General features: G+C 42.4%; 2 protein-coding genes across 2 annotated transcripts in view; one reads left to right on the top strand and one right to left on the bottom strand.

The window, feature by feature from the left end:
* pid1 (phosphotyrosine interaction domain containing 1) overlaps positions 1–13,499 on the top strand; it is a 262,313-nt gene that overhangs the window by 51,309 nt on the left and 197,505 nt on the right. The gene's annotated exons all lie outside the window — the stretch shown is intronic.
* rasa2 (RAS p21 protein activator 2) overlaps positions 6,599–13,499 on the bottom strand; it is a 37,386-nt gene continuing 30,485 nt past the window's right edge. Inside the window, exons 15-24 of the mRNA XM_079573940.1 lie at positions 11,932–12,038; positions 11,765–11,848; positions 10,022–10,099; positions 9,870–9,943; positions 9,516–9,622; positions 9,266–9,348; positions 8,860–9,068; positions 8,670–8,773; positions 8,377–8,557; positions 6,599–8,308 (exon numbers count right to left, since the gene is read on the bottom strand). Coding sequence (XP_079430066.1) covers positions 8,278–8,308; positions 8,377–8,557; positions 8,670–8,773; positions 8,860–9,068; positions 9,266–9,348; positions 9,516–9,622; positions 9,870–9,943; positions 10,022–10,099; positions 11,765–11,848; positions 11,932–12,038 — 1,058 coding nt within the window. The 3' untranslated portion in view covers positions 6,599–8,277. The remainder of the gene's footprint in view (positions 8,309–8,376; positions 8,558–8,669; positions 8,774–8,859; positions 9,069–9,265; positions 9,349–9,515; positions 9,623–9,869; positions 9,944–10,021; positions 10,100–11,764; positions 11,849–11,931; positions 12,039–13,499) is intronic.

The raw sequence follows: 13,499 nt of genomic DNA, 5'->3' as shown, positions 1-13,499 counted from the left end.
TTTAGTGGTAGGTGAAGCTGGACTACCCGGAGAAAACCTACGCAAACACAGGGAGAAAATGCAAACTCCACACTGGCTCAATCCAGTTGGGAATCGAACCCAGGACCTTCTTGATGTGAAGAACCGCTGTGCTACCGTGCCGCCCCCTCTAGAGGGTCCATCCATCCATTTTCTTCCGCTTTATCAGGGGACGGGTCGTAGGGGCAGCAGTCTCAGCAGAGATGCCCAGACTTCGGGATCCACACACACCTCCTCCAGCTGTTCTGGGGGGACCCCAAGGCGACACCAGGCCAGCTCGGAGACATAGTCCCACCAGCATATCCTGGAACTTTTCACGAGGCCTCCACCCAATAGGACATGCCTGGAACACCTACCGAGGGAGGTGACCAGGAGTCATCGGGAACAGATGCCCGAGCCACCTCAGCTGGCTCCTTTTGACATGGAGGAGCAGCGACTCTACTCCGAGCTCCTTCAGGGTAACTAAGCTCCTCACCCTGTGAAGAAAACTAATAGTCTTAGGTGAGGTTGGGAACCTAGATCGATCGATCTTTGCCCCCTGACTCAGCTCCCTCTTCACCACAACAGTCCGATACAGCGACCGCATCACTGCTGACGCCGCACCGATCCGTCTATCGATCTCACACTCCATCCGTTCCTCACTCGTGAACACGACCCCGAGATACTTGAACTCCTCCACTTAAGGCAAGGACTCCCCACCGACCTCAAAAGGGGAACCCACCTTTTTCTGGTGGAGAACCATGGCCTCAGATTTGGAGGTGCTGATCCTCATGCCGACCGCTTCAAACTCAGCTGCAAACCGCCCCAGAGCAGCTGAAGGTCCTGATTTGATGAAGCCAACAGAACAACATCATCCGCAAACAGCAGAGATGGAATCCTGAGGTTCCCACACTGGACAACCTCCGGCCCCCGACTGCGCCTAGAAATTCTGTCCATAAAGTGAATAACAGCATGACTGCAGCAGGAGCTTGGTTCGCATTGCCAGCAGTAAGTCAGACCTGCTCCCAGTGCGTGTTGGTCCTCACCAGGGCTGCCCTTTGTCACCTCTAGAAGGTCTTCAAATGAGGCATACTATACATCTCTAACCCTAAACTGGAAGCTAACAGATTCATTGAATATTTAGCATTTGAATGGCCATCATGGACATTTCTATTTACATTTATTTGATATTTATTAAGTGCTTCTGAGATCTCAACAACAATCTTTACGCAACAAGCGGAATACTCACAGAGAACATGCAAAACCCACAGAAAAACCTCGTCTGACCTGGCGATCAAACTCGTCTTACAAAATCAACCATTGAGGTCCATATCCATATATATAAGAGGTGAACTGATGATGGAAGTACAAGCAGTGATTTTTGGGCCTAATCCCCCTGATCTCGGCAGACGTCCTGCAGCGCAGCAGGAGCTGTCATTCCCGCTGTTTGAAAGAAAAATGGTCAGAGGCTGCACAGCGAGGAGATGAAAAACATAACATGCTTGTGGCTCCGCAGTTAATATGACGACTGAGACAGGTCCAGACCACAGTGAGCACGAAACTGCAGCAGGACCATGAAATAAGGCCTTGTCATCAAAACTTATATTTCTAGATGTAGAAATTGCCAATAATTATCCATTACATGCGTATAAATTACATTCACATAGGTTTTCACAAGCTCAGCCGTGTGTGAGTTATAGACGTGAACACATATCGTTCACAGACTGACAGGTCCAACTCTGCCTCCACAGACTTTACACTGTGATCTCAATCCCTGTATTAAACTGTAATATCTATAATAGCGTCAGCAAACCCAGAGCGGGACGTCTGTTAAAAACCACAAGGTCTGAGCAGCAGGGCGCCCCAAAAGCACAGCGCACGCCTCAGTGATCAGTGCAATAACCATTTCCACAGTTTTGTTCCAGTGCAACACAAGGACACCTCACTCGGCAGCAGCGCAGGTCTGACCCTCAACATGCAAATATTTTCCACGCGCAAGGATTTCCCTGGAGCAGCAAATAAAACTGCCCTGACAGAGACAGATGGAGTCGAGGTCAGGGCTGCCTCATCTATGAGAATGTCCCAGTGCAAGTTTATTTGAGTGAAGACTGAACATTGTAGAAGCGTAACCAGGTTTTATATCAAGATTGTCCAACCAGGGGTGCACAGGAACTTACCTGGAAGTACTTGGAATTATGATAGATTATAAAAATTGCCTGCTTTCTTTTACTGAACAGTTAAAATAAAATGAAATCAACTATTGTTTAAATGCAAACCAATATACTGTATTACATAAACAATGGTGGGTAACTATTAAAGGGATATTTCAGGATTTTTAGGGCCTCATTTCCTAGTTATCCAGAGTGTTGCTGATTTCTGGAGATATTTTTTTTTGTAATTCATGCAGTTCTTATATTTGAAGAGTTTAGGGACTATTTTCTAGCAGATCACTCCGCCGCTGCGTAGCTTATGCAACCACGAAGCTGATGCTGCTCAAATATAAGGTATTTTAAATGCAAAATGCTTAATTTGATCCACCATTTGGGGGAACGCATTCCCCCCAATTCAGGGTAAAGGATCCGGGAAATATTTTGGAGGATCTAGCAAAAGATGTATCTAATATAATGGTGTCTTATGAGAGTTTTCGGGCAAAAGTTTTGGCCTGTTCCCCCAATCCATCACATCAGACCAAAAGTGCTAATTTATACAAAGAAAATACAAATTAAGCACTGTTTATATAGTTAGTCTGGCGTAATAAGTGATTTGCCTCAGGTGCACTGTGGAGCGGATCAGACTGTTTTTAATGCAGGCTAGCTGATACCATAGAAATGCACGAGCCTTGCACTAGCCTAGCGCCACGAAACTCTTCAAACACTGTATAAGAACTGCATGAATTACAAAAAAAATATCTCCAGAAAGCAGCAACACTCTGGATAACTAGGAAATGAGGCCCTATGTCAAAAATCCTGAAACATCCCTTTAACTAAGTAATCCTTTAAAGGTGCATTATGCAACTTAAAGCAGAACTAAGTAACTCATGCCCCTCTGCCAGTTATGGTTCATGATTCTAGTGTGTATTGGGGCCAGAGACACCGGGGGAGATGAAAGACCCCTCAATCATCCCATTAACACTTGTATTACCCCCAGACGTTCTACGAAAAGGATTTATTAAGGTAAACATGTTTCTTAGTGCTGCTTTAATATGCGGAAAAAAAAGTTGGTATTTGTGTGTGTTTGACCTTGTAGTGACTTAGCGACTGTGTGAGCGGTCAGCATGGCACCTTTACTTTCGATCACAGTGGCCTCTACAACGCTCCAGGATCAATTGTTTTAGGTTTTCTGGTGGGAGGCTCCGTCAGCAGTAAAAACCTACAAAACAATTGAACACGGAGTGTCCTAGAGACCACTGTGATGGAAAGTAAAGGCGCCATGCTGACCACTCACAAGTCACTACAAGGTCACACACTTTTTTTCCACATAAAAAGTTGCATAATTCACCTTTAACCTGTCTATAATGAGTATATTGAATAAAATCCAGTAAAATAATAATAATAATTTAAAAAAAAAATACTACTCAGGTCCAAAAAAACTTGTGGCGTTTGATCTTGCGACACGGGATCTTGGCCACTCCCTACTGTTTCCCCACTAAAAACATGTACAATAGGTCAAACTCCCAGCCAGGTGAGTGTGACCATAGAAATGCAAGACTAGAAGCGGCGTTCCTTTATAGTTTCATAATCTAGAAACCAAATCTTTCACATGTAGCTGTGTGTATTATCTTGACTGAATTATGAAGTGTTTATGTGTGACTATGTGTGTACAATGAGTTTTATCCCGGATCAATAAAAAATATATATTGCATTTCCATGTAATCAGTGTGTAATGTGTGATCCTATGTTATTAAATCCTGGATGAAACAAACAAAGTTGACACGAGCCCGACTGGCAACTGGTTTATTGTTAACTGGACAAAAAAGACAAACAAGTGGAAAACAAAACATAAAAACGCACATATTTTATGGAATTTTGAGGATTCCTTACAAATTCCAAACATATAAACGGTAAAAACATACAAAAATTGAAATGTTTTGAAGCACAGTGGCAATGGGAAGATTGCACTGAGAAGCTTATTCACCAAATAAATTACAAAACGTCTGTAGATTTTCCCCTTAAATTTGTTTTGTAAGCGCCGTTTCACACACACTGTCAAATTTTGCTTTCCGACAAGAAAACTTTTCCTGATTTTTTTTTGCGCTCGAAAGGCAAGAAGTTCCCTTTGAAAACACAGTGAAGTGACTGAAAACGTGGTCCATGTCGCGTTATGGAAAGTCTGTAAACAGGATCAAGCTGCTGCACTGACTTTTGAAGCAACTGCACTTCTTAGATTCATTTTACCACACAGTACTTTTACTTCTACTTCAGTAATATCATTTCAAAGCATCAACACTCTTACTTGAGCAAAAACAAGTAGTTCTTCCGACCATCATGTTGACATAAAATAAATATCGAAGCTCAAACTTTTGATTTATTTTCTGTTTTATAATGAAGCCTATTCTCTGTAAACCCCAGAATTTCCACATTTCAGGTTTTGTCCTTTTACGTCAACACTAAAACTTCAATCACACTTTAACGCATGTAAGAACCGACAACGTAATAACGATTTATTCATTATTACATTATTGCCCTGACAAGATGCTTCGGCAAAAATCCATATTAGGGCCCTACAGTACACGTCCCATGGCTATTCGACGAAGAGAGAATCCATTTACTGTCAAAAACACTGTTCACTGTGCATTAGTGCAGGGCAGAAGGGGCACATAATGACCTCAATTCAGCCCCTGCCCCCTGTGTGAGAACCACTAAACCACTGTGAGACTGGGATTTAGTAAATGGCAAATGGTCCCATTCTCTCACCTCTGGTCCCCGACCCACTGATTTAAAACTAACTTGCACCAGATTGTTATTTCTGTCTTACCACTCAGAATTAGCCTGCGAGTCGCCCAATTCGTTTTAGACTGTGCACATTCAGAGAACCATGTGGATTCAACTCCTCTGTGAGACAAATGTACAACGGCTTTACTCTCGTCAATTTGCCAAACTACTGTCCTGATTCTCCGCTAGAGACAATAAGAAGAGAGTTTAAATGAGTGTGTGGCCGATGCAGCCCTGACTTGCGTGGTTTGCGTATAGGAAAAAGTGTCTCTGGTTCTGTTTTCTCTGACTTGTTAGAGACCTGTTATTTTGTGTTTTATTGTTTTTATTTTTTTTATCTTGTCGTATCTCACACGCCTCTTCCTGCGACTGTGGCCCAGAGACTGTAAAGCCGGTTCTTATGATGGAAAGGTCGCCGGTTAGAGTCCCGCCTCAAGACACTTCACTCACACTGCCCATTAATGAGAGGCCAATGGCACAGTTTGGCAGTCGACCCAACCGCTCACCCTCACATGCCCCGTATTCATACACAGGCAGGTGGGTGAGGTGCCTTGCCCAAGGAACGATGCACTTGTGGGAGCATGGATTGGAACCGGCAACATATGAGCTGTGACAAGTGACTTCAAGTGAAAAAAGATTGGGATAAAAACAAACAAAGAAGGAGAAATTAGTGATCTTTCTCATTACTATACAAGAAAACGTTATTTTTTAAAGACGCGGTGCTTATAGACTGACTCAGTGTAAAGACATAACATTACTGAAGTACAAGTAAAAGTACATTTTTCTGCTTTTAAGTCTCTAGCCAGAACTGTTTCAAGTTGCAGCAAAAAACTTGATATAATGATACTTGATTGACTTCATATGATGATGAGGGATTCCCTTCAGAGCTTGTACAGTTTCATCCAATTTCCACCGATGATTAGGCCAATCTCCAGCAACTTAAAGGAACAGGCCACTGTTTTTACATACTGAGATATGCTCTGAGCTTAGACGAGTTGATGCGTACCTGTCTGGTCTTTGTGCGTGTGCTCAGTCACGTAAAAAGACCAAAGATGTTGGTAGCATTTAGCCTCTCCTCCTCTCCTCTATGGGGCCAAACGGGGTGAAGCTGTTCCACGTTTCCCCTATTTAAATACAGATACATGAGTAGTTACACGATCCAAATATAGTTACACAAAATTAAACATGTCGATTTTCTAAGCGGATGAAAAGGGGAACTATATTGTGAGGCGTAATAACACCTTAGGAGCACTTTGACGTCCGAGCAGAAATCAAATATTTATATACCACATTAAAAAGCAACTCTTGTGGACCGAAGTGCTTCACAAAAAGGTAAAACAATACACAATATATGGGAGCTAGACAGCTAGACAGTAAAAGCTTTGGAGTAATATCTTCACTTTACAGCGTGGACGACGAAGTGCTCCTAAGGTGTTATTACGCCTCACAATAATATAGTTCCTCTTTTTATCTGCTTAGAAAATAAACATGTTTAATTTTGTGTAACTATACTTGGTTCATGTAACTACTCACATAACAGTGTTTAAAGAGGGGAAAGGGGGAAGAGCTTGGTCGCTTCTAACTTCACCCCCGTTTGGCCCCATAGAGGAGAGGAGGAGAGGCTAAATGCTAACATCTTTGGTCTTTTTACATGACTGAGCACACACGTAAGAACATATCTCAGTATGGAAAAACGGTGGCCTGTTCCTTTAATATTGACTATTTTTGTCAAGAATCTCTTTTCTGGTTCGAACTAAATTCAATCCTGGACATTGACGGAGCAGTGAGAGAAAATACGAGGAGAGATCTGCACCAACAACGGTGGCTTAGACACTTTTGATTAAAAAAAAAGAGCAAAAGATACAAAACGTCTCCATTGAAAACTGTTAAATAAAAGTTAGAGCCAAGTCTGTCGTTAACCGTTACACTAACGCCACACCGCGTGACATTTCACCCAAAAAAAAGATTGGAATAAAAGCATGAATTTAGGTTTTGGGTGTTGTTTTTTTTGCTGCTTTGTGCCTCGACGAACATTAGGTTTAAATACATCATGTTTTGAGTTTGGTGCTTTTGTAATGAAACACAAAACCTCGAATGCTCCGCAGTGTGGCTTTAGCTGTCGGCTCTGTCAAAGAGCATTCAAGTCATGTAAGTTCTGCATTAACACTTCATTGTTTGTATGTAGGCATTACGGAACGGGATTCGAGTGTTGCAAGTGGATAAACCTGACCATCAGCAGACACAGGAAAATACAGAGTGAAAACATGTGCTGGTGTCGAGTCAAAACCAGATTAAGGAGGATAAACCAAGTGATAGACGAGGAACATGTTTGTCCTGGCAGTTCAGAGCATGGACTTCATCGTATGGCTAAAACAATAATGCGTTTAAGTTCTGTTCTTTTCGCTGTGCATGTGAGCACCGTCACTTAACACCTAGGCCATTATTGTCCACACAGCGGCACGTGTGTGATGTAGCAGTACCACAAAGACGTCATGAGCTCTGGCTCTGAACACAATCTGCTCATAACTAACTGCACATGAAGAATATGTTAGCTAACACACAGACTCAGACATTTGTCCATTTTAAAACATCTCAAGAAAATACATTAATCCTTTATTTCCTTTTCAAGTTAAATCTATGAAATTTTCTTTGGTCAAGAAAAATATCTTTATATCTACAGGCATTAAATGTCATAGAACAAATGAACACGTACTGAAGATCATGGAACTGATCGAAGGGGAAGCTGATACTAAGTATCTAAACATTTCCATTTGGAAAACTCCAAATATTTAAAGTGCTTTTGCATTATTCCCTCAGCATTTAATGTGAGAAAAACATCCATCAAAGTAAGGCAGATTGGTCTGATCTACTCAACGCACTCTAAAAACTTTAAAATAAGTGTATCTAAAGATGAAATATATACATTCATTCAAAAGGGAAAGACACTGGGGCAGAAAGATTGTGTGGGTCAAAAGTAGAGGGCGCTCCGCTGAACAGATGATTGTCCTTCAAAGGACGCTTTTCAAATGACCACAGGTCTCTTATAAAAGTGGAGGAGTAAAAAATTAGCAGCCTATTCACACACCATCTAATGATGTCTCCTTCACACAGCTTTGGATATGAGTGAGGGCATTGATGACGTGATATAAATAATTTCAACAATAGTCCCCTTACGATGTGCCCATGATTCAAACGGGGAGAAAGGCGTAATGCCAAACCCTTCTGTGCCTCTGGACTCTGCAGCCACAGGCTTCTTCACATTGAACTCTCGCCCCCAGTGTTTCCACAGCTCTGGACCTCTCCAGGGCTCACTGGACATTGGGGCAGGGTACACGCTCCTCTGTCGTGTTTATGAGGTCTTCCCAATAATGGGGTTGTCCCTGGAACAAAGGTTGTACATCAGAGTCACTTGTACAGGTGTTCATAGTGTGAGGAGACTGAGACTCACCGACTGCCGTACTGTGCCCTGGTGTCGCCGCGGCGGTTGTGCTGCTGCTGCAGCTCCTCCATCACGTTACGCAGCTGTTTGAGCGTCTGAAAGGTCTCTTTGGGTTCCTGAATGGTGAACTTGGAGTATTCTTCCTGCTCGCGCTGAGGGCCCTGGTAAACCGCCAAAGTGGCACAAGCATCTGCAACACAACACATATTTTCAACTCTAAAATCTGAATGTTCAGGACACTGAAGCACTGAAGGCTTTGAGAAGACGGAAAGATACTGCACAAAAACAGAACTCGTACGAACCCTCCATGTTTTGAAGCCTGGTGTCGTTTAAAGAAAGAAGAGAGAAGATCCTCTCTGTTTCTCGATCACAGTCGATGTCCAGCTGCAGGTTCGCCAGCATCGTGCTGCAACACACAAAAGATACCACTTAGTGAACCACATTTAGACCTTCCATAGTCATGAACAGTGTTTTCTGTCTTCAGATACTGACGTGGTGCAGGGTTTGCAGCCCAGGGCAAAGCTGTACTGGCTCTTGCAGCACTGCCACATTCCCCCGGTGAACGTCAACGGGTGGAAACTCTCCAGACGGCCCTCATTACAGCGGCTGACCTGGCCCAGCACCTCCAGCCACTCACTGGCCTCCACACAGTTCCCCGCCTGTACGTACAGAGGCTTCTCCGAGTGGACCACCTGAAACATCTGACACAGGACAAACATGAGACAAGACTCTGACGCCATGACAAATGAGTCTGTCTACTGCTTTACTAAAAAACACCTGCGTGACACTACTGTATTCTCAGCCATTTCCTGATCTTTAGAGGGACCGTTCTCACTTGCAGCACTTGTGAGGGGTTCATGGTAACGTGATGACGGGAGTCTGCGGGGACTGGACTTACATTTTTGCGGTTGAAGGCACTTTCATCCAGCTTCTCCACGGCCTGGATGTTTTTGACGCTGATGATGCAGAGGGCCTCTTTCCCTGAAAACACAAGTCACTCAGTCAGAACCACTGCAACAACAAACACTGGGCCTGAGCTGCAAGTCCACGTCACATGTCCGTACAAAGATCACATTGTGCCCCATTATTCCATATTAATGAGTTCTCCTGCTACGATGTTATTACTGTGATTTAACAACGCCTCTCACCTTTATGTTTGTGATACGACAGTTCTCTGTTGGTGACTCGAAGCCATCTCTTCTTGAAGTTTTTCTTGCCGAGTCGCCTTTTCCCTTGGGCACGTTTCTGAACCTCCCTAGAAAAAACAGGATTTAGAACAATCTTATGAGTCCAATTACTTCACGTCAGTCCTTTGCTTTGTCTGAGCTAAATGTCTTCATGTAAAAATCCAATTAGCTCTGATTATCGATTAACTTATCAGAGCTGGATCTATTGGCTCTACCAAAAATAGCACAGCCTTTTCAAAATGAACAAAAAAACAGCACAAAAGACTAAATCAAAAGACAAAAACACAAAGACGTTTAAGTCTCTTTCACACTCACCCTTCCTTTAGGACCAGCGCATCCTCCACGCCACTGAATTCCTTGTTGACGTTGGAGGAGATCTCATCAAGAAACTGGACAGAGAAAACAGAACAACACTTAACTAAAAGCACGTTCACTTTTGACATTTCAATTAGCTCTCGGACGTTTACCTTTTTAACCTTTTCAATGCACTTCTCCTCCTGGAATGACTTGAAGAAGTCGTACATGTACGTTTCCTTGAAGCTGGACTGAAAACAAAAAATCATAAACATAAGCTTTAGCTCAGCTTTACCATTAACCAGTAATCATACATACACATACATGACCTTTTTTTTCCTAGCCTGTTTTAAAGTTGGTCCTTTATCAAAAATAAACCTGCACTTGGTTACATTCTTATATTTTAATGTAATCCTTTCAAAACCATAGTTGTCTCTATTCTACTCTGAAGATCCCGACCAATCAGGAAGCACTGCTAATCCTATTTATTTATGTATTTTTACACTTTATAATTAATTTGTAATTAAGAGGTTCCCAAAATGCAGCTCAGATTAATTTCTGTTGGTCCTCAGGTTTCTTGGTACCAGAAATCGTACATTTTACTCTTAATGTGGCACAGAGCGTGTATGAAGCAGAATAAAGGTGTAGTTGCGTAATTAAAACCTCTGCTAAATGCTCACAGTATTGACCACAGTCTGTGACCCTCCATGGATGGATGAAGCAGTTTATATTTGTTGTGTCTCACAGCAGAAAAGCACTCTGCTGCCCTCTGCTGGCCATTTACTCCCTACTTTTGACCAAAACGTAATTCATTGGAAAAGCCTTTTGTTAAGAGATATATCATTTCATAGGATCCTAAACAGGGCTGGATGAAATGGAAACAAAATAAACCACATTCTTACATTGATCAATCTCAAATTTAGTTATTAGTTACATGGATCCATACAATGGATTTTACTAACATTGTTCATGAGATTTGTTTCAAAATAAACCTCAGCTTTACAACAAATGAAAACTTTCCACTGCAGTGTCACTTAAAGCAGTACTAAGTAACTCTTGCCCCTAGAGGCCATAAGCGCAACTGCAAGTGTAGTAGCAAGTTACGATTTTTTAACTTATTAATTGTCTTGGAGAGTAAATACTACGCTGACAGGAAAGGCGAAGGGAGAGAGGGATACTGTGCATCCAATTATATAATGGAAACATTTTTTTTCACTCACACTTGGCTGTAAATACTGTTTAAAGTGACGTTAGCCTGCAGTTAGCTTTGCCCGTTAGCCTGTTAGCTTCTTCTTCGTGATTCTATTAGTGTGAATTGCTTTCTTGTCCGGTGACAGTCAAGTTGCAAACATGGTTTTCTGGCCAGAGACACCAGGGGGAGATGAAAGACCCTCCAATCATTCCATAAACACTTGTATTACCCCCACAGGGACTACGGAAAGGATTTATTAAGGTAAACACGTTACTTAGTACTGCTTTAAAACAAAATAGTTTCCATTTTACTCCTAAAAATTAAGATCCGCTATGTCACCATTCATTTAAAAATATACAGGACTCTATAATATACAGAGCACTTTGCCGAAGGTTGAGAGAGAAGCAGTTGCAATAACAACTGAGGCTCGATCCCGTCAGACCTCGGAAGCTAAGCAGGAAGGGCCTGGTCGGCACTTGGATGGGAGATGGTTTGGTAACACCAGGAAGCCTAGTGAATGTAGTGTGTGAGTGGTTGGTGGTGGTCGGAGGGGTCCGTCAGTCTACCCCAGGGCAGCTATGGCTACAGTGATACCATACCACCTCCAAGCATGGAGTCAATAAATAATGCAATGTAAAGTGTGTTTGAGTGTCCAGAGAAGCTTTAACCGATGCATTATGATTATGATTACACAATGAAAATATCTTTTAAATGTAGGTCTTACCAGTTTCTTCGACAAACTGCCCCAGCTGCCGAGAGTCTGGATGGTTTTGGAGATGAGAGTGAGCGTCCGTGAGATTTCCGGATCCTACAGTGAAATGCAAAGCGTTATCGGGTTGTTTTCCTTTTGGTTGGGTGAAGGCCGGGGCTGTAGCGAGGGCTCGTACTCACCGGGTGATGGGAGCGGAGCTGAAAGGAGTGAGGAGAAAGTACGGCGACGGCAAAGAAGCGCAGGAACACGAAGCTGCTCACCGCGGAGTACTGGACATGAGGGTCGGCTGTGGAGGGGAAGAACAACAACTTCACTTTTTATTGTGCTTGATTTAAGTTTTAAAAAGTAGAGGAAAAAAAAGAACAGAAATGAAGTGCTGACAGGGTTTTGTCACTAGAAAATATATAAGTTCTGGCTCCAACTTCATGTACAAACACTCTTCTGGCCTCCGCCTTGTGGGTTTGTGTCACGGATCCGACAGTTTGCTGAATGTCTCTTCATTTGAACTAAATAACTTGAGATAATTTTGAGTCTTGCTGCTCTATGTGCTCCAGGCTCCATGTTTAGATACAGGCTGGGCAAAGAGATCGATGGGAACAAGGAATTTACTTTACTATAAGAACGAGATTCTGGATCATGAGTCAAGTACTCCAGGTTTAATTGTAACAGGGTTTATACTAGAACCCGGTTTGCTTTATAATGTTTCTGGCCCAAAAAAAAAGCTACTTCTTTTCTACTTCTGCAAACGATGAGTGCCTGGACCTGATCTTTTTCTGCATATTCTATTGCCTCCTTGCATGAGCACCGTCTTTTTGCTGGATACCAGACACTCCCTGTTCTAATTTCTGTTGACGGCTTATGCTATATTTAGAATGTAAGAAATGCAAAATGTAAATATTAGAATTGTTAAAAGTCTATTGATTATAAGGAGGAGGGGAACATGTCTATATTGCAAATAAATGTGTTTAAGCTCATCTCCTTGTTTTTTGACAAACTTCTGCTGTGAACATAGTTGAAATGTTGGTATTTTCCACTAAATGTAGATTTGGAGTCCGATTTAAAGCTTTGAATGACATTTAACGTCTTAATGGCACGATAGCGAAAGTGTTAGCGCGCTCGTTTCACAGCTCGATGGTCCAGGGTTCGATTCCCACCTGGACGGGGCCTTTCTATGTGGAGTTGGCATGTTCTCCCCGTGTCTGCGTAGGTTTCCCTTTACCACTAAAACTATGTACAATAGGCCAGGATGAATGATGGTGTTGGTCAGAGGAGACGTGTGCAGTCGCGACAGCGCTTCTGTCAGTCTCCCCCAGGAGAAACTGAACCTTCAAACGTAGCTTAACCACCACCGAGTGTGGAGTGAATGTGACCATGTCTGTGAAAGGCGTTATATAAATAAAGATCTTCTTCTTCTTAACCAAGTGCATTTTCTTCAATCCAGCTTTACTCAAATCTAACAGCTTCTGGACTGGAGCCAGTGTAACACATCATTTGAAAGCCAAGACCCACAAAAATGATCTAAACTGAGTGTTGTCACATTTTTGTTGCATTTTTATCTTTTTATTGATTTTTGTGTGGCTTTTTTCATTGCGTTTTTGTCACTTTTTTGTTGTGTTTTTTCCCCCCTTTTGTTCCTTTTTTGTTGCACTTTAATCACTTTTTTTGTGTGCTTTTTTTGCTCTTTTGAGGTGTTTCTTGGTCATTTTTTTTAACATATTTTTATTGCGTTTTCATCCTCGTTTTCCTT

Source organism: Gobius niger (genome assembly GCF_951799975.1).
Source record: "Gobius niger genome assembly, chromosome: 1".
NCBI lineage: Eukaryota > Metazoa > Chordata > Actinopteri > Gobiiformes > Gobiidae > Gobius > Gobius niger.
This window is presented reverse-complemented; position numbering and strand designations above follow the sequence as displayed.